The sequence below is a fragment of the Chelonia mydas genome, chromosome 8 (assembly GCF_015237465.2).
Source record: "Chelonia mydas isolate rCheMyd1 chromosome 8, rCheMyd1.pri.v2, whole genome shotgun sequence".
In the NCBI taxonomy this organism is placed as follows: Eukaryota; Metazoa; Chordata; order Testudines; family Cheloniidae; genus Chelonia; species Chelonia mydas.
This window is the reverse complement of record NC_057854.1, coordinates 95,656,437-95,677,689: the sequence shown is the minus strand read 5'-3', so window position 1 is coordinate 95,677,689 and position 21,253 is coordinate 95,656,437. Positions and strand designations below refer to the sequence as shown.

The window sequence follows — 21,253 nt, the reverse complement described above, 5'->3', positions numbered from 1 at the left end:
ATACAAGCTTTGCCACTCACAGACACTCAGATACTACAGAATCTGGCTAGATATGTCACCTGGGTCTGCCCTTCCAGCAATGGAAGATGAGGCTGTGAAATTCACTGACTGACCATTCACTGCATTAGCCAAGACTAAGGAAGAGACATCTCACTGCCAAGGCTTGACAACCTCCCTCCCACTAGCTTGTTGTCTCACTAAATGTAAGGCGGACTACGTAAGGTCACATATACTTTTCTATGGAAAAACAATAGTGCAGTAATTACCACAAATACTGCAGTAAAGTGGTTTTTGGAAAGGCATATTGCATGGATACCATTACATACAGTTAAGTGCCACCTTAGAATTCTCTAACTGCACCTGCTATGTTAATTTTATGTCTTCACTACACATTCTCATATTGTGAGTGGGAGAAAACAGATGGATCAGTTTGAATGCAAAATTCAAATTCTAGCTATATCTTTCATAAAAATCTAGTCTGTAATTTTTATATTTTTTAACATAAGGAAATATTTTACACTTCCAGATTGGTGTCACAGATATAAAATAATCTTTTCAATTAACTCTATGGCCTCAGTCCTGCAAACATTTATGCATGCAACTGCAAGTAGTCCTGTTGAGTTCCAAAAAACCTATTCATGTATGTAAAGTTAAGCACTTGTTTAAATGTCTGCAGGACTGGGGCCCATGTCTCTTTCTATATTGTAGTAGGTTGTCAAAAAGCATGATAATTTTCTTTTCAGCTCAATGATGCAATAAAGCCTCAATCCAGCAATTGGATCTGTGGGTAGATCTATGTAAATCTATGAAGATCTACACGGCCTCAAGGATGTATCTACCTGGAAGATCTGATTGCAGGATCAAAGCTTATCATTAACAAATGTTAAATGTTTTCTCTCTGATGTATTATCTGGGTTTGTAGGTTCTCCTATACCACCTGGATATTTTTACACATAACTAGCTCTGATTAAATATAGGATCAATGCAGAATCTTTTTTCTCTTTTTAATGTAAAGCCACCCTGTGAACTTAAATTGTATAACATACCTGGCTGCTGCCTCTTTCTTCCCATCTTCTAGTGTCCTCCAATGAATGTGATCTCCAAAACCTAGAAAAGGGAAAGGTTTATAAAAGTAGCATAATTTAAAATGTCAAATGACAGATAAATATATTTTCTGACACTATCAACTAGTTTTATTTCCCTTCTTTAGCAAGCATTTTTTATATGTAAGCATTTGATTTCAATATTCATACTCACTATCACTTGAATCTCTGTTCTTGGATAATAAACTTACTCTTGTTTTCACTATACATATACCTATGTGCTGTGCATTCAGCAGAGCTGTGTTCTAAGATATAACTAGTAAGCTATGGGGTACTGTTCCTTTAGAAACAGCAGGCCTAGTAATTCTAAGTAATTCAGTGAATAAGCAGCCGGACCTTACAGAGAGCATTCAGAGGGCTTAGGAGACGGGTGTGCCTATTGCTATCTGCAGAGAGAAAGCAAGGTCTGCAGAGCCCTGGCGGGGAGCACTGCCAGAGGCTCGGGTAGTCAGGGAGCTGACACACACCAGGCACAGGCAAGATTTGCTCATACTAAGGACAAGCGATAGCAAGGTGCCTCAGAACCCTGGATACGCCCAGGAAGCATCAAATTTCATTTCTGAATATTGGATTTTTTGGGTAAAGTTAATTTTCATAATCCTCTTTCATAATAATGCAAAGTCTAAGAAGACCGGGGAAAATTCCAATATTAATACCTTTTAGTCAATTATTAAAGAACATGGGGGCTCAGTTCTGCATGCCCTTACTCATACAAGTAGTCCCACCAATTCTGTAATTAACAGACATGCAATCCAAGCTGTGTATCCTGAACTGAAGACAAGGAGAGGATGCAGAATGGCATCAAGATCTGCTATCAGCACTATCCATCGAATAAGATAGCAGGATTGTCTCTGTGTCACTCTAAAGTTTAGAATGTCTGTTGAGTCAGTGTGAAGCGATGGAAACAGATACAAACAGAGCTGAGAGCTCTTTTTGTATAGCATATCACCAGGTTCAATCACCACTGGGATTCGCAGCCTGTTACTGTCCAATGTTTAAGTTCTCAGCCATTTTTTTTGCTTTTTTTACACATTATGAATTACACCCATACAACTGCATGGCTTTCACCTATCACTACGCTATTTTTCTATTTAGAGTTAAACAATACATAAGTGTGCCTATCCAGGCCTCCAGCCATCTTTCCCATTTATTAAAAATATAACCATACTGGTACAATATATTTCTGTCTGGGATCAAATTCTATTGCCTATTAAAGTCCCTTTTCTGCAAAAGTATTTAAGTGTGTGCTTTACTTTAAGTACATGCTTAAGTCTAGTTCAATGTGATTTAAGTATATGCGTGCTTAAGCATTTAGTTTAACCAGGCTGTAAATAGGCAGCAGAAGTCTCTGGGGGCAAGAGACTGGGGGTATGGGGTACATTTAGCTCAAGGGAACCTTACATAAAATATTCAGGGGGATGAGGAGGAGCATTATTTCTTGTAATCAATGATATTTAAATATACATTAGATCACATTTCTTTCTAGTAAGCAAGGATGACTACATTCATTAAAAATAAAATCATTACAATCTTCCCTCGCTCCCATGACCTGATTAATATTAATAGTTTTATTATCAAAAAAATTAAGAACCACCTTTCCACGATGAATGGAATTCTGTTACTAACAAAATGCAACACTCAACAGCTTATGAAATAACCTTATTTTTAAAAATAGGGACCTCTAGAGTTTAAATTCAACTATCAAAAAAAGATAACTAGTAATACTAAAGATACTTCTTCCCTGTCACTGAAGAACATAGTCAAGAACATTTATAAACTGACTAAACCTGCTCCTCACATTCCAGACTTCAGAACAAAGATAGGGAAATAAAGTAAGGTGGACTGAACAGAGCTGGTGAAAGATAAATCCAAATCATGGTACAGGATAGTCGAACAACTACAGGTTTATTAAGAAAAGCTGAAATCAGTAAATAATGTAAAAAGGTAGGATAATATGGATAGAAGGGATTGAGTCAGAACAAGTGACAAGAGAGGGGATGGTAGTGGAAGTACAGTTTACTGGAATTTGAACAGTAGTGAAAGATAAAAACTATAGGACAAACCATACAATATCTACTTGATCACCTATTTACTAGCCATAACCCAATGTGCTTATGTTGCATAGTTGTAGGGATGTCAAAATGGGACAATCTGAAGGGGAAATTAAAAATTCAATTGAGATTTCATTGACAGACCATTTACAAAATCCTTCACCACCAAAGAAATTTTAAAAACTGCCTTAAAACTACCTCAGAATTAACAAATCTTCTTCTAAATGAGAATGAGACTTGGCAGGTCTGCTACAACCAGCAATTGACAGTTTTGAAAAGGAATAAACCTGCTAAGCCCCTCTTCTCCACTCCACAACATTAAGGCACTTCCTACTGTATCACTGCTGCATTGCAATTGCTCATAATCAATTTATGGCCTGGCACCATAATATCTTGTAGGTTTCAGCCTCAGTTCTACCACTAAAGTGATTATCTCCTTACTCCCCCTACCGATGAAATGTACCTACATAATCAAGATTACTATTTGAATGCATTATTGCAAATATTAAATACAGTTCTGGGGTGCGCGGAAGGGACCCTCCTGATTAGGGATTTATTTACTTATTTATTTATAGCAATCATAAAAGTTTAAATACAAGCAAAAATAAAAGAGATGCCAAACCCTTGCCAAGCCCTTCTCCAGCAGAGGATGTGGTAAGCACCAGGAAAATCAGGCAAAGAAAGAGATTGGAGAGTGCTGCTGCTAATTGAATCTTCATGGTGTCAACTTGGATCCTCGGCAGCACAATGAATACTTCTCGATGGCCACAGTCAGCAAGATCAGATCAAATCAGATTTAGGGTGTTTTTTTTTTTTTTAACCCAGGAAGTGATGTTAGGCGGATGTGGGTGGTGCTTCAGAGTCCTGTGTCAGGTTAATAATAAAAGGAACAGATCCCCCAAAATCTGAATCAGAGACTTAGCAAAATTATTTCTGATCTATAGCTTCAGCTTTGCATATTAGGTTCCAAACTGGCCACTTTCCGAGAAGAGACATTGCCTTGGGGGTGGGGGAGGCATTTAAATAGTAATTTCATCTAGATTTGAAAAGGGGAGCTCATCCAATTCACACATGCAAACTGGTTTTGCCGCCAGCCCCTCATGAGGAGTAGTAATATTGCTCAAATACAGATTTTGGTTAAAGCTATAATTGTTACCAGAATGATTTAATGTTTAACTAACCCAGTCTACATATGTCTTGGAGGATTGACAGAGAATTGATCGAAATTGATTGGTTGCTCTTCAGTACCTGCAAGCGGGGGGTGGATTTCAGTTTTATTTTATTCTGTTAAAAAAAAAAAGTGGAACGTATATATCACTATGCTCAAAGTGGAACGATCTTCGGGGTTGGATACATTTAACGCCTAGCTGTTTGCAAACTGAGAAAGTAAAAGCTGGATTATCGCAGATCTTGATTTATATGTTTTACAAATTGGAATCTGTGGGATTCCAAGAGCTCTTACATTTTTAAAAACCTGCTTCTTAAAGTCTGCCTTACTGTACAAATGCTGACCAGCCAGCCTCTAAAACCTGGAATCCTGAGAACTATCCCAACATGCTGCTAACTCTGCTCAATTAGCGACTGGTATCTTCTTGGGAAACACTACCTCGGTTTGCAACCCTGGGCACTGTCCCATTTTGCAAACACCACGGCTTTTGTTTTTTGCAACAAAACAAACAAACTCAGCACCTAAGAGAAAGCAACTTCCTTGCCTACGGCAGTGCAGAAATAGACCAATACCCTCCTCCATCCTACACGAGGATAGTCCGTAATAGAATATATAGGACTAAGGCAGAGGCCAGCAACAACCTCCACCCCCGTCTCCTCCTACGGAAACTACAGCTCCCAGGATGCACTACCACGACCTGGTTCTACAGTCCCAGTGTGTGCATTGCATGCTGGGACTTGTAGTTTCCCCCTACAGAGTGTGTGTGCAAAGGGAAAGGGAAGAAGAGGAAGCTACCTACAACTTTCCATGTTATGCAAATAACTCGGTGTGCCTTCCAATCGGAGGTGAGTGGGCGGGGCCCAGGGTCCCGTGGTCCGCGGCCTTGCTTTCTCTGTGCCCCTCTTGTCTCTTTCCTTGCTTGGCGTGGCCGCCATCTTGTTCTCGCCGCGTGTTGGCTGCGGAGGGTTTGCCGGACTCAGGTGAGAACTTTCTATTTCCTCCCCTCCTCCACCGCTTCTCCATCCTCCCGTCCTCGCACCGGACCCTCTGCCCCCCCCCCCTTCTGTCTGTGGCTCGGCTCGGCCCGGCTCGCATGGGGGGAGGAGCGGTCCGTGCCGTGAGGGGCATGGGCCTGCCCCGCTGCCTGAAGGGAGCTCGGCTTGTTCTGCGGAGTCTTTCCCCCTCCCTTCAGGGCTAGTCATGGGGGGCGACCCAGGGCAGGGACCTTTCCCGCCCTTAGAGCTGGATGTGGGGGAGGGGGTCTTCTCCACGACCGTAGACCCCGTGGGCTTCAGGGTTGGATATTGGGAGGGCCGCCTCCTTTCCAAGGCATGGACCCACTGGATATGGTGTGGGGAGAGGGTGCTGCTCTCCTGGGGGTATAATCACTTCCCACCTCCCCAGGGCTGGATATTGTGTGGGGAGGGGGTGCTTCTCCCCTTGGCTATAATCAGTTCCCAACTCCCCAAGGCAGGATTTTGTCCCCTTCTCCTTTTCAGGGGCATACGCTGCTTCCCTCCAGGCGTCGGGGGCAATTAATATTGTGGGGATCTCTTCTGCACCCCCTCTCCTGCTGAAAATGATGGGGAATTCTCTCCTGTAGAAAACAAACATCTTTCTCCCACCTCCTTTTTTCCAGCTGGATTTTGTGGGGAGCCCCTATCTCAGGACATGTCCATTATAGGGACTCCTTCCTGTGAATGTATTTGGAGGCTCTGGCATCCCTTCCCCCTCATTACCACCTGAGGCTAGCACCTTTCTTTCTTTGACAAGTATGGAAGTTGTGAGGGGTTTCTCCTTACTGAACAGTGAAACATTAATGACTTCCTGGGGCAGACCAGCTAAATGACTCCCAAAATTACTGTATACAGAAGGTGCTGGGTGCTTTCTCCTTCTAATTATGGTGGTTTTGGTTTTAAGAAAAAATAGTAATCATCCCATTTTATGCAGTGGATACTTTAACTTCATAATGAATGAGTTGAATATCATAGCTCTTTATTATGTGAAGGGTGTTGTGAGACCATGGTATTTGCGTAGCCTGAATACCTAATAAAATGTATTCATTCAAAATGTACTGCGATATTACTGAACTGATTGAGATTAATCATGGGAATGGCAAAGAAAGCTTACATTTTAAAGCAGTCTTATGAAAGACTTCCTTTTCCAATGTCACCTTGCCATTTTTACTTTATTAAAGTGCAATAGTTTTAGAAATGACTGTTGTGAAATGCATGCTGTTTTAGAAAGTAAATTGAGTTGCCTGTCATTCAGCTGTATTGTAAGTTTATTAGAAGTTTTTTTGGGGGGGAGGGGGGAACAAATACACTGATAGGATAGTAAATGAATATTAAAATTAGAATAATATGTTAACTGTGACTTTGAATTTCCTGGTTTCTGTCAGTTTGTATCAGAATGCCGTCCCTTCTCCTAACATATTTTCTTCTGCATCCTATGTCATTTAGATCAGGGGTTCTCAACCTTTTCTGAGACACCCCCTCACCCCCATGCTATAAAAACTCCATAGCCTGCCTGTTCCACAACAACTCATTTTCTGCATATCCAGTAGATTAAAAGCCAGGGCTGGCATTAGCAGTAGCAAGCAGGGCAATTGCCTGGGGCCCCATGCCAGAGGGGGCCCGCAAAGCTAAGTTGTTAAAGCTTTGGCTTCAGCCCTAGGTCCCGGTGAGTTGAACACCGGCCCTACTCTGTTTTGTTTTGTTTTTTTTGGCGGACCCCCAAAACCTGCTTCTGGGCCCCCGATCCCTGGTTGAGAACCACTGATTTAGATGATACGGCTTACATATAGTATTGTCTTGAGCTCTTGTTAGCGAATGCTTTTGTTGCTTATGATATTATTTTAAAGGACATTACTATGAACTTGAAAATTTATAATGTACATTTAAAAATATTTTTAAGTAAAGGTAGTGTCATATAAAAATTGAGCTGATTTGTGTAATAAACTTAAAATTTAACATCATGCTAATATGGTCGGTATACTTATTCTTCAGACACAGCATCATGAATCAAGAAAAGTTAGCCAAGCTTCAAGCTCAGGTCCGAATAGGCGGAAAGGTAAGAAGAGGAAAACAACATTAAATTAATAGAGAGACCTGCCGTATTTTATTTTCATTGTATATTTTAGTGGTCTGAAATAATACTGCTGTTATGATCAGGATCATAGCACATTGGAGTCTGGAAAGTATCTTTCTTTAAATCCAAAACAGTTGGTTGCCAATACATGGATATTTTATTCGGTGACTTAATCTTTTCAGTGTACATCAGTTTAATGCCTAAGGGTAGAAGGGTGTTTGTAGAAGCTTGTAGCATATAAACTTAATTAAATATGAAAAATACACTTTTGCCATATTTGTAAGATTTGCTTATATTTAAGATACTTGATGAATTGTCTTTCTGGCAAAACAAACTTTGTGCCTTTCTTAAAATAACTTTTGGAAAATAAGGAAGAGAACATCTTGAGAAAGGAAAGAAAAAAAAAAAGAAGGAAAATGTAAATATTTCCTCTTATTGAGAACTTGCTGTGAAACACTTCGAGTTGTAAATAAGCCAGTGTAAATCTCTTATACTGGACCCTTTGATATTAATTTATCCAATGACTTTATGCTTTTTAAAAAACCCTAGGAACAAGCTTGTCCTAACATACTAAAATTTTATAAAGGGTAAACTGTAAAGAACTTTGGGTCATGGGACTTCTCTATATTCTAGAGCGAATGAGAGATGGAGCATACTGCGGTAGTATGATTTTAAATGTGTGGAATAGTGTATCTTCTGGGAGAGAATTGTTCAGCTCTGTATCATTTGCTGTGAACTTTGGAAAACTGGGCCAGGTTGTCAACCCAGGCTTGATAATTATCAGAGCAGCTTTGACAATCTAAGTGCAGTACTCAGCAACTCCTTTTTGTTTAAATTAGTTAGTTGATATTATGGTACATGTGACTGTAGTGTCCGATCTTCAGAGTTGCTGACTAATGTTTCTTGCATTGTCTGACTTTTTCAGGGTACAGCTCGCAGAAAGAAGAAGGTGGTGCACAGGACAGCGACAGCTGATGACAAAAAACTTCAGAGTTCACTCAAAAAATTGGCAGTAAATAATATCGCTGGCATTGAAGAGGTATAGTGGTATAAGAAGTTAATTGCTCTGTCTACATTGTTCACTTTAAAATTGACAGCTAGCTAGACGTTGAAATGCTAAGAAAAGTTGGGTCTGATTCTCATCTCACATGGTGTAACTCCCTGACTTCGGTGAAGTTACTCCAGATTTACATAATTGGTGTAAATGGTAACAGATTTTGCACCCTAATTACTTTAAGCTGTTGGTAGTGGAAACTGGCTGGCTGCCTGTATTGCATATACCTTTGAATGGCTGAAAAACAAAATCTGCTCATATGATTTTTTTTTCTTAGTAAAATTGGTTTGTCTGAATTTGATTACAGTTAAACATTTCTGACTCTTAAATTAAAGTTACTTGGTAAGCAAAACAGCGTGCCTGATGCTGTACAAAATGTAAAGGAGAAACATAATGTGGACCTCTTTCTAGATTGCAAGACTTGGCTACTATATTGTTACATGGAAACAAACAGAACTGATTAACAATCACAAGGAGCAGTTGTGGTTTTTTTGTTTTTTTGTTTTTTACATTTTCAAAGACACTAAATACTCTCTCTCTACATATAAGTTATGATCCCAGTTAGCTGAATCTGGCCCAACTAGACAGTAATGGAACCTCTTCGATGTTTTTAGAATATCTTTTTTTAAAAATACAAATTTTACAGGAAAGTCAGAGTATTTTTAAATTGACCTTCCTAAGAAAATTGACCTTCCCATGTGCCACTGTGTACAAATGAAGAGAATGCTGAGATAATATGTAGAGGGGAGTGACCATAAATTAAATGTTATTGCAGTATTTGGCTGAAGAAACGTAAAACATTTGATTAATTTTAAATTTTGTATTGTGTATGTGGAGGCCTGCTCCTTCAAGAGGTCCTAGTGCCTCCCATAGGGTGACTATGAATTATCCTAATTTTCGTTGACTATTTGTTTGAGCACAATTAGTGTGCTCTATGCTTTATAAAACTCAAAGATAAACACAGTCCTTGCTCCCCTTTACCCAGAGCTTAAAATCTTAATGCACAGCCAAAACTCTTCAGATACAAACTGTTCTGGGAAACTGAAGGGATGTTATCTGGACACTGCTGGCTTCCATTTTAATGATTAGGCCCTCACTCCTGAAAGTTGTTCCTCTTGGCCAGACCCACATTGACTTTAGAGGGCTCTATCTGTGCAGGACAGCTTGCAGGGTTGAAGCCTGGGTGTGAGAGCGCTTATCAGTGAGGTGGGTTGAGAATGGTGAACTGTTTAAGTAAGAATGATCACCATGCACACTGAGATCTGAAACAAGTTCCAGGCATAAAGAACATCATGCAGCTTTATGAGACTGTTGTCTAAAAACAGGTTTAGAGTCTAATTCTAAATTATTTTAAATTAATCTTTATTGTATAGGAACATTCCCTAGGCACTCAAATCTTCAGTATTTGTTTTTAAGCTTAGTCTCTGCCTTTTCCCCATAACATCTCAGTTAAAAACAAATTGAATGGCTATAATAAAACAAAAGAACACAATGTTATAAATATGCTGCCACTGACTATGTTTACCAGGACTTTTTCTTTCCTTATTTAAAATAAAGACATTTCCAAAACACTCTTATTTTACACTCATTCTTTCTCAGTTTCAGAAAAAATACCTTTCATTTTCTTTCCTTCTCCATCTAGTTTAAAACAAAACATGACAAAACCCAGATATACTGTTCCTGTTTAGAGGCAGAAATGGACTAGTGGTCCATCTAGTCAGGCATCCTGCCTCTGGCAGTGGCTAATTCCAGATGATTTAGAAGCAAGTGAAAATCTTCATCATACCTATGGTCAAGACATTGGTGTGATTGTGTGGGCATAGAGGTTGGTGCTGGCAGAATTGAGGCGTAAGGGGCTTATGATGTGCATGGGTGGATCCCTGCACTCTCATGGATTCATTTGACTTCAGTAGGACTTCGTACAGGTATAGGGATCCATCTCTGTGCATCGTATTGCAGTGTTTGGACCTAAGTTTTCAAGTATTTACCGTGGAAGTAGGAGACTCTTATTTTTCCCTCTGATCTCTTCCCAGATGATAATTGGCTTATGCTCTGGAGCATGATGATTTATATAAATTGTTGTCCTTGGCAGGTCACTTTTTAACCAAAACAATTAATTTAACTGTATGATAACACAATAGAACACAGTAATCCATTGCTTGCTCACGTGTTTATCTGAATACTAGTTTCATAAAGGAACTTCAGCTCTCAACTTTTGCATTTCCATTCAATGTACATGTCCTTCTGCTATAAACCTATATTCCATTTCCATTACAGGTTTGGCTAATTATAACTTTTTTATTCATTTTTATTACTCTCTAAGAATTGTAGAGTCTTTTCTAAATTCTCTAAATATAGGCTTGAATATTTAAAAATGTTAATATAAACAATGTTGTTTTGCAGCATTTGTACAGACAAAACTATTAGAGTATATTAGTGAAATGCATGAAATGTACTAATTGTTCTGTATTTAAATAGGTGAATATGATAAAAGATGATGGAACAGTTATTCATTTCAACAACCCCAAGGTCCAAGCTTCCCTTTCCGCTAACACTTTTGCAATTACTGGTCATGCAGAGGCTAAACCGATCACAGAAATGCTCCCGGGAATCTTAAGCCAGCTTGGTGCTGACAGTTTAACAAGTCTCAGGAAGTTAGCTGAACAGTTCCCAAGACAAGGTGGGTGTCCCTATTTGGATCATTTTATTGAAGATTTTTAAAAAGTTGTATCACCTTTTGGAAAAGGTTTGAGGTAAAATTTTCCAAAGGGCCAGTGTGATGTAGGCTCTCTGGAAAACTTTATACTTGGCCTAATACTTTGTGTTTTACTAATCCAAATAAATCACCCAAACTATTTTCACAGTAAACTTCACTTGTTCTTATGAGAGAAGACTTTCTCATGCAATACAGTTTTCTTCTATATTAATTATTACTACTTTTCCTAACATCTTGACTAGCACAGTGTATCTGAAACTAAATATCACTGCATTAGACTTAATGCTTTACTACTTTATGATATGAGTAGGCACCTTAAATCCCCCTGAACTATAACATTGTGATCACTAGTTTTCCATGTATTTTCTGTTTGGCTTGCTGATAGATGTTGGATTTTTATAAATTCCAAACCCACTTTCTATTCTCATAAATATCACCATGATATAAACTGTTCTGCTCTTCATTTAATATTGCTATCCACTTAACAGTGTTGTTGTAATGTAATGAAAGGCCTATTTTCTGTCTGTTTCAAGACTCTGTTATGTCGGCCCAGCTATGTGAAAAAAAGGCACATTTTTTCAGTTACAAGTTAGACATGTTTGTCAGTAGTACTGTGTTTTAAAATACCTTGCAATATTAAGTATATGGTTTCATGACTTGATGAAGTATGTCTTCTATTTTCAGGAATATAGAATGAAATATAAAAAAGATAGATTGATATAAATTATTATTTCTAAACTGAAACTTTTAACTTGATAGAAATTTCTGCAAGAGTTGAAGTAACTTCTATAGGCAGAATAAAAGGTTAGTGATAGCTATACAGATAAAATGCTGGTGCCATAAAATCAGGTGAGGAGAATGCATAGTATAACAGTTGGAATAAACTAGTTAATTGATACTTTTAAACATCTTTTTCTTTGATAATGCTACACTTCAATATTGAACACTTATTGTAGTGAGATGTTTACCTAAAATGCTGCTTTAAATACATAAAACTAACAGTAATTCAGGGCTCACCTGGATGTAGGATTCAGTTTCTTCTGTTTAGCAATTCATTTTGAAGTAATCATAGGCTTATATAAAATGTTTTTCCCCCCTCTCCTCACCACCTCTCCTCCCATCTTCCTTGAAAGACCAACCATACACTTCAGACTTGCTCTCAGATCATTAAAAAATGAAACTAAATTACATTTTTCCTTTTTTCATTGCACATATTTAATGTCCCAGTGTCTCATCACTTTGTAAAACCTTTAGAACTGTGATATGCGGTAACAGTTTAAAGGCTTTGTTTTACTGAAAGATGTACAGTACTTGATGCAGTTGTATTGTAGCATCACAATGGAATACTGGAAGGGGTATGTGTGGCCGAGGGGGCAGGAACTGGTGTTTTGAATTGAACATTCTATTTGGGGAAATGCATCTTAGCTCTTCGAATCCTGTCAATTTTGAACTTGCTTAACAATTGCTAGGCTATCAGTCAACTTTCTTAGGAAAAAAAGGTGGAAATGGGGAGTCACTTTTTCAACAGTGAGCATTCTTTCATCATCTCTAATTCAAATATTGGAGGCTTAAGCTTTAAAAACAGAGGCTGAGCATGCACAGTAGTTAGTTTAACTTTGTGCACAATGCTATTGTCATTATTGTTGTAAACTCCCATATTGGAGTTTATAGTTTTTCATTTCATGTTGTGCATTGATGAAATTAGAGTCCTTGCTGCCACACTCATTCAAACAGAGAAATCCAGTTCTTAATTTCAAACTTTTTTATTCATACTTTTTAAAAATATTTTTGAACATGCTCTAAAGGAAGCATAAAAATATATAGATTTAAAATGGCACTAGGTAATACCTACTACTTGTTCTAAGGTCCAACAAATTTACCCATCCCCAAGAGAACCAAGACAATTTAAACGTATATTTTAATTTCCTTATTTTCCCTAAGTTTTAGAAGAGCCAAGAGTTCAAGTCAAGACAGAAACACCAAATAATTTTCTATGTTACTAGTAGCCATAAAGAAAAAAAAATCCAATTTGTCTAAATTTCAAATGGAGACATGAGCCCATTCTGATACATTAAAAATCCTTGCAACCAGTCCACATTTAGGACACTTCTTAAGATGTTACAGAATTCCTCTGAGTAACAGGAAGGAAAACTGGTAAGAAGGAATTGTTCTATTCTGTAGTTTTTCACACTTTTGAGTACATTTGACAGGTATGCTATATGTTGAGGGCTCCAGTACTCTTAAAGCTGTAGTTTTATTTAAATAGAACTTACAGGGGAATGATAGGTTTCTTATGGACCCCTGAATGGGAATGCTGTATTTTTCAGAATGTTCTCTCCTTGCAGTAGTAACCTCCAAGAGAAATCAGAAGATATCCACTTCCTGTTTTAACCTGTAAATTATGGCTTTTGTTTTGTGAGAGACAAGTATTGTGTAAATGGGACTAATTGTTGTGTTAAAGCATATACTTAGTACAAAACTTTTTTATAGTGTTGGATAGCAAAGCAACAAAATCTGAAGACATTGATGAAGAAGATGATGATGTCCCCGGTAGGTTCACTAGATCATTCTATTTCTTCAATCTGAGATTTAGTTACCATTCTGATACATGTTTAGATTTGTGCAACTGTATTTCTCTTGCATTTAGAGAGGCAGTTTGGTATAATGGACTGATCATGGAACTGAGATAAGGAACTCCTGAATTGCAGCTTTCACACTAATTTACTGTGTGGCCTTGGGCAAATCACTTAACCTATCTGTGTCTTACCATCTGTAAAATAAGGATAAATACTACGGGGAGGTTGGGAGGATTAACTATTTAATATTTGTACAGTGGCTTCGGGATGTAAAATACTATATGAATTTTCAGTAGTAATCATTGGATTACCTTTTCAGATCAGACTGTTTAAATGCATGCTCATTTCTGTAATAGGAGGTACTAAGCTCCACCTACTGCCAGATTCTGAAAATTCTCTTAAAGGAAAAAAAATAGAATCTTAAACTGGGAACTTATGGCCACATGCCATTGTTTTTAGACTTGTTCTTTTGAGTAAATTATTGGAAACTATTAATTTGTGTTTTTAACACAATTATCTTCTCTATTCATCAGTGTAATTTATTATCTAAAGAGGTAGTCAGGAGACCAAAATTCTGTCTCTGGAGTTGACATGCTGTGTGACCTTGATGGTCTATAGGTTTATTCTAAAGTTTCTACCCAACTTCACACCTAGATCCTAATTTTAAAAGGTGCTAAGCCCTCACCAGTTCAAGTGAAGTCAGCAAGAGCGCCTCTGAAAATGAGATCTAGGCATCTTATGTTGAGCATCCAAAGTTAGTGGATGTTTAGAAATTTAGATCTTACCTTTCCTGTACCTCAAGTTCTTCATCTTTGCAAATGATACCCCTTTTGCAAAGTCCTTTGAAATCTCTAGGTGAAAAACACTATGTAATCATTAAATATAATTAATAACTATTTGGTATCTTAGATAAAGTTACATAGTTTCTTTAAAAAATATGAAGACAGCATTATTGGGGAAATGACTATTAAATATTTCCATCTCTTTCAGATCTCGTAGAAAACTTTGATGAGGCATCAAAGAATGAAGCGAATTAAATCATTAATAGTTCTGGAAGCTGGCATGGACTAGATTTAAGAAATCAGCTATGTGGTTCCAAAGTTTTACAGAAACAGAGAACATCACCTGTTAATAGTTCAGTAATATAAATATTTTGTATTTTAATTATGCTGTTTGTTCAGCATTTTCTGTCAGTTGATTTTGCATTTTGCACTTACTCCCAGGATCTACTTTTTCGGTCAAAATATAAGAAATGTCAGTGCAGTTTGAGGGTGTGTGCATGTGCGTATGTGTATGGTGTGGGTGTACGTATAGTGGAGAACAAATTGGAGAACAGTTCTATTTAACCTTCCCTTTGCCCTCAGAAGTAGAAGTAAAGCAAATCTTTACAGTTGTTATTTTTTATTTCCACCAAATAGTGCACAGAAAGCAGTGAAAAGTGAAAGTCTTACTTGTCCACATTTCATTAATTCAAGGCATTCTGCCATTAAGACTTGGGTTTAATTTGCTGTGTTAACTATTGTATTTGCAAATATGTATCTCTTCCATGTTGAAAATGTTCACATGCTATTTGCTGTCAACCTCATGTTGATTCCAAATGGATATTTGGATATTTGGATTCCAAATGGATATTTCCAAACAGGATATTTACAGCCTGTTTGGTATGGTAACATTTTTAAAAATCAGACCTAGAAGAGTTTGCTTATTTTCCTTTTTAAAATTCCTTTATCTCTCGCTGTCTCCCTCTCCTCCTCTAACTTTCGCCAACTCTATCAGCCTTCATTTCGAGTCCCTTATTATAGAACTGATGTTTGTTCAACCCGTTCCACATAGACTAAGCAGTATGTTCTCCTCTTGATTATGTGGGTGTACTTCCCAGAAATATTACTTGCTAATTTTCAGAGATTAGTTCTCTCTACCATCCAGAAGAGCTAGGCTGAGTCTGTTCTTGAACTTGGACATCCAGTTGGTAACAGTTCTGTGCATTACTTTTGCACAGTAACATACTGTTGCTTAAAGGACTTTGAGCTGTTCCAGTGCCATAACTGCAGCCATTAGGAGCTGACAAGGCACTGTCATTCTCCAGGGCACTAGAAATTAGGAGTGTCTTGCGGATGATACTTAATGTGAGAGAAAGAGGTCATTGATCATATTGCTGTAGCCTCCTGCTGGGCAGTTTGTGCAATGACTCTGAAGGGATTTTTTTGGCCTATCTAACTTTGCCTATAACCTACCTCTAGGTTTGGTGTCATGGCTATAGTAGCTTATTAAATACCACAAACCTTTTGTAGGCATGCAGAGGACTTTGGAGGTATCACTGGTATACTGCAGTATTTTCTGAACCTTCCTTCAAAAGGCTCAATGTGAATCCCTTTGTCAGAGGCTCTTTGAAGGTGCTTGATGTAACTTGCATTACAACATAGTTGGCATCACTGTTAACCTGTGTCAAGGGCAGCTGTGGCTTAGGAAAGCCATTTTTCTCTACATCTATCATCTTAAATATAGCTTAATTCTGAGACATATCAGCTTTCTACGTAGGTTCATACACTAGATAACTGTAAAATACAACGCTATCAGTACATGAGAGTTCTAGTGACATCAACGTAAACTGCAAAAGCAGAGCTCTTGTGGTTTGTCATCTGGACTCAATTTATTTTATAGACTTGTTCAGTTTTCCTGTTATATTTTATATAATACATGGATCTTACTACAAAATAAAACAACAATACAAAAGAGGAAATGTTCCCTCTTGTGTGTCATTTCCTTCTCCCAATAGCACTTGCTGAGGAACGTGTTGATGCAGCTACTGCTTTAAATAGCATTACATTCATTGTCATGTTGCGTTTGATAGCTAACTTGAAAGCTTATTGGATTGGGATAGATCCTGCAATACTTTGAGAAAGCCCTGAGGATTCTCACCTTCTCCTCCCCTTTTCCTGTTAGTACTAGATGGGACTCCCTTCATTCTCATGGCTACTCCAACCTTCTGCAGATTGTTGCTCTTGGTTAATGAAAATCTCTTATTCTTTCACACGCGTACAAGCTGAGCAGACTGCCCTTCCAATGCCTCTTCTGGCCCAGTGAGCAAAGAAAGGAGACTAGGAAACAATCTTTCAGCTTTGCGGAGCGCTTCCACTAGTTAAGTGGCACGAATGAAGAACATTTAAAAGTTGCAACTGCACTGACTTTACAGATATCCAACATATTTTTTCACTACCAATCATTTAGTTACTGAAAATCCACATATTGTAGTATAAAGCATTGATTTCTGGAATAGAAAGTGTGGTAAAAAATATTTGGAAGAGTAAAAACAGTAAGAATCTGGGGTAAAAATGATTTGGTAAGTTTGTAATGAGACTTACTGATTCATGCGCAAAAGAGAATCTTTTTAATTCTTGCTATTTGGTCATTGTAACCATCATTGCTTACCAATGTTTGGAAACCAGCAAACTATATGGGCTGTGTAAACACTTTTTTTTTACTGTATCCAAAAGCTGTTGACCACTTTTGATTTGCTGCTGAAATGCTAAAGCTTATAGAAATCCATTAAACTGATTTTAATTGAAAATAACCCACCAAGGCTCTTGTGGAAAATAGCTAGTGTTCCTTTATATATAGCTAGGAAATGACTGGAACAACCTTGGTGCACACAGACAGGAGTATAGAAAATTGAGTGTGTAGTATACAGGTGCCTAATTTTGAGATGTATGAATACTACATAAAGGGTGCCAGGTGTGTGGTTTTCTTTACACTGTGGGATCCAGTGTCTCCATTTGGAGCCCTGAGGATTTCCTATTTACAACTCATTTCAGTGGTCCATTCTGAAGGATAACTGCACAAGACTATTTAAGAACTCAGTCATTACTTCCCTTGACCAAGACATTATTGTTGAATTACATGACACCCCTTTTCTTTCCTTGCTTAGGTAGACTACAGCACCTGCTAATCTAGATTGCACAAGCCAATATTAGCTTAGTTCTCTGTTGGGAGCGAGTTACACGGTTGTGGTATTCAACTCTTGAGAAAACTGTGCTCATGAATCTTCTGCTTCTGGATGAGAGTTGTGGTGTTGCAGTGAACATAGCTGTAAAAGGCATGGATGGGGAGGCAAAGTTGACCTTGAATTGGACTCTGTGTTCATGGGATGCTAGGGCAGAGTTCGAAGCATTGGGTTATGTGCTCGTGGTGACCTGAGATGGTCTGTAGATGGGCTGTTGTGGTTTATACCAGTTGAAGCTGTATCAGGGGTGTGGCTTTACTCCTAGATATAAACTGAAATAATCAAGCTGGAGGTTGTAAGTGGGTGTTCCACTGTAGCTAATTCTGTGCCCAATAAATTATGCAATCTTCTGGCCCGCCAAAGATGGAAGTGGCCAGTTTTTCATTGCTGTGGCTGTTTGTCAAGTAGCAGAGAAGCATCTAAATGGATCTGAAGGCTACAAACTGATGTAACAATCTGTGGGCAGATGCCCTTAGTCTTGGGGGATGTTAAAGAGGAGGCAAGTCCTTGACATCACTCTCCACTTCTCTCCAGCATCCTTTCCATTTTGCCTAGGTTCCGCTTTATCCCACTGATCTCAGCTAGTCTTTAAGAAAACTGGGAGGTTGAGTTGTTTACTTTTTGACCTGTCCTAACGCAAATGTCTGTCTACAGGGAAGATAGACATGCTTCCTTTGCTATATTGGGTCTTGAAATAAAGCATCAAGTCATAAAATTACCAAGCTTCAATTAATATATTTCTGTAACAAAATATACAACAGAAGAAAGTTGGCCTCAAATTTTCTTTAAAAAACAATTTTAAATGTAGTTTGTGGTGGAGCTCTTGTTAGAACTAGTAATTTGGCTCTTGCCACACATACTTTCCATTTGTAATTATAATTGTTCATTTTAATTAGCATAAAATACCATTTAGCTTTTCATGGGTTCTTTTTAGATATTGGAACTCCATCAGTACCTGGCCCAAGCTGGGGAAGCTAATGATCCAGCCAGTGGACCAAATTCGGTACTGAATCCTGGTTGCATCACATGCGACCTGCGGCACATTGCATGTACGCATTTAAAAAAAAAATCCCCACACACATGCACATGAGGCATAGCATTTCACAGTATAACCCATTTCATTGGGGCACAGTTATCAGCAATATAACAGATTTCATTACTTTCCAAAATGTTACAAAAGGGTTGTTCTTTAACTTTTTTAACAAAAAAAACACCCTTATGCTGTTGACCTTTGATCCCCACCGCCTTTAAAGAATTATATGGTTCATGTTGTTATGCTGTCCAAAATATTCTTCTTCTTTGAAATTAGACTTAATCTAATCATCTTAATTTTATTTTACTGTTTAAACCATAAAAATTGAAATTCAGCTGACATGAAGATTTTAATTTTTAAAGCCGCAAAAACCAAAGAAATTCTGGTTTAAGGCTGAATCTGTATATACAGGGGCTTAATTGTTCTGTATAGGTAGGCAAAGTGCTCTTTCCAGAGTCTTGTCTCCTGTCTCGAGATTACCTTCAGGATGTTTGAATGAGAAGAAAAGGGCATTAATACAAAATTAAGAATTTGGAGATGACAATCATCTTTGAAATAATCACTGAAGAGCTGAATATTAAAATCAGGATGAACATGGAGAAGACCAAAATCATGTCAGTTTGAATGTGAAAAAAATAAAAGATCAAGAAATTATTAAAGCAAGAATATTAGGTGAAGAGGTGAAGCAAAGCTTGGTGACTCATTTCAAGGAACTTTTGTATCATTAGGAGGTGCAAGCATGTTCTCTGTTTTAAAGAGACCATATAATACTTAGTACTTGCTCATAGACGACTAAAGACTGAAACAATACCAAGAAGGATTGGAAACACCACCAAGAAGGCAGAACAGAAATGTAGGCTGGAGATAGTTGTGCCTTCTATCAAATTAGATAGGAGGATGATCAAAACTAAACCAAGTGAAGCATCTTGATGACTGAAAGATAAATACTTAGTGCTTGTATAGAGGTATGCAACCCCTGTGATCTAGCCAGCTTGGACAAAGTAGATGAATATTTTTCTCCATTTCCAGATGAGGGCAGGAAATGGTTTGAGAGGTTGACTTCCTTAAGGCAAGATAGCACATCAGTGACCTAAAATAGGAATTACCAGGCCATGCAAAAAAAAAAAAATCACTACATATGTGATGGCATGTAAAGCAATATACAGAGGCCAAATTACAGTCAGCAATGAGAAGAGGTGAATTTGGCATTTTTGTTTTGTGATGGCAACAATGAGGCTTTTATCATGTATTGAATGAGGGAGTGAAAAAGATGTAAGTACCAACACTCTTAGCTGTACATTCAATTGATATAAGGTAATCTTAAATATACAGTAATCACTGAAAAATTAATGAATGGGGATTGACAGATTCAAGGGAGGAGAAGTTCTAAACTGGATTCTTGTATTTTAGGATTTCTTGTGCATAAATATACACGATAAATATTTTTTTTTAATGTTTTTTTACTAACAATCTAAAATCCCAAAAATACCTATCTTAGGTTTATACTCTGCTTTGTTGGCTATTGAGTGCTCTGGGAACATCCTGAGGACTGGACAAATAAAACATTGGAATTTCATCTGATTTACTGCTGAAGACTTTGAGATATATTACTAGTTTGCTACCCCTGAATTTGTATGCGATGGAAAAGAGTGCACACAGTCTGCAATACGTGCTATGGGATTTCGTGGATTTTCATAGCTAATCTACTCCATATTCAGCTCATTTTTGTACAGAATGAGTGAGAGCTTCTATCACAGGCTTATTTAATTACCAGTATACTGAAATTTTTCCCATGGCATATAATACCAGTCTTGATCTTGGTTTTTAATCCTAAATGTCCAAACAATTACATGCTTTTCATTGTTTCGTACAAAAAGGTTACTGCACCTGGCCATTTCATGCTATTTAATACCATAGATAATTGAGAGACTTCTGGTTCCAGATTGGTGAGTAACCCTTCTAGCAATTGCAATAATGTGTGCTTTAGGAGTGAACTTTTTAACTGGCTTATTGCATCTCTTACCAGCTGTAGTACACTATTATGGTAAATAAAACTGCATTAGTGAGGTTTCAAAATCCTGACCAATAAAGAAACAGGGAAAACTCCAATCATGTGTGGTAATAGAATAGGCAGTGTTTGCGTATGATTAGAGCATGAAACTTGGGAGATCTGGGTTTTGTTTCTAACTTTGCCACTTGCTTTTTGTGCATCTTTGACCAATTTACTTAACCTCTCTTTGTTAGTTTCTAGAGCTGTAAAATGGGGATAATGTACATTTTCAAAAATTACTTTGAAATCATCAGACACATAAGTGGTAGGTATTGCTACTGGCATTTTATCAAATATCTTGAGCAAGTAAGGGAATTTTGAAACCTCACAATGTAGTCTGTGCTTTTGAAAAAAAGAAAAGTGGAATTTTGTCTGATAAATATTGTCAGCTAAATAAAGATTATCTTTTGGA

The 21,253-nt window shown here is 37.7% G+C and overlaps 2 protein-coding genes across 8 annotated transcripts in view; one reads left to right on the top strand and one right to left on the bottom strand.

Moving 5' to 3' along the window:
• TXNDC12 (thioredoxin domain containing 12) overlaps nucleotides 1-5,526 on the bottom strand; it is a 23,419-nt gene extending 17,893 nt beyond the window's left edge. For 2 of the 7 annotated variants that reach the window (XM_043521507.1, XM_043521506.1), the window contains exons 1-2: nucleotides 5,122-5,257; nucleotides 1,047-1,107 (exon numbers count right to left, since the gene is read on the bottom strand). In XM_043521507.1, coding sequence (XP_043377442.1) covers nucleotides 1,047-1,107; nucleotides 5,122-5,257 — 197 coding nt within the window. Of the gene's footprint in view, nucleotides 1-1,046; nucleotides 1,108-3,776; nucleotides 4,019-5,121 lie in introns of those variants that run through there. The other 5 variants (XM_043521508.1, XM_037907100.2, XM_037907102.2 and 2 more) reach the window with 5 other exon arrangements.
• On the top strand, nucleotides 5,230-21,253 carry BTF3L4 (basic transcription factor 3 like 4). Its single transcript, XM_007062168.4, has 6 exons — nucleotides 5,230-5,302; nucleotides 7,331-7,394; nucleotides 8,338-8,451; nucleotides 10,945-11,146; nucleotides 13,673-13,732; nucleotides 14,749-21,253. Exons 2-6 carry the CDS (start codon nucleotides 7,341-7,343, stop codon nucleotides 14,793-14,795), a joined length of 477 nt encoding a protein of 158 aa, XP_007062230.1. The 5' UTR covers nucleotides 5,230-5,302; nucleotides 7,331-7,340; the 3' UTR covers nucleotides 14,796-21,253.

Coding starts and splice junctions, on each gene's coding strand:
- BTF3L4 (XM_007062168.4), top strand. CDS start 7,341: ATGAATCAAGAAAAGTTAGCCAAGCTTCAAGCTCAGGTCCGAATAGGC. Junction 8,452..10,944: donor ATATCGCTGGCATTGAAGAG/GTATAGTGGTAT, acceptor GTATTTAAATAG/GTGAATATGATAAAAGATGA. Junction 11,147..13,672: donor TGAACAGTTCCCAAGACAAG/GTGGGTGTCCCT, acceptor ACTTTTTTATAG/TGTTGGATAGCAAAGCAACA.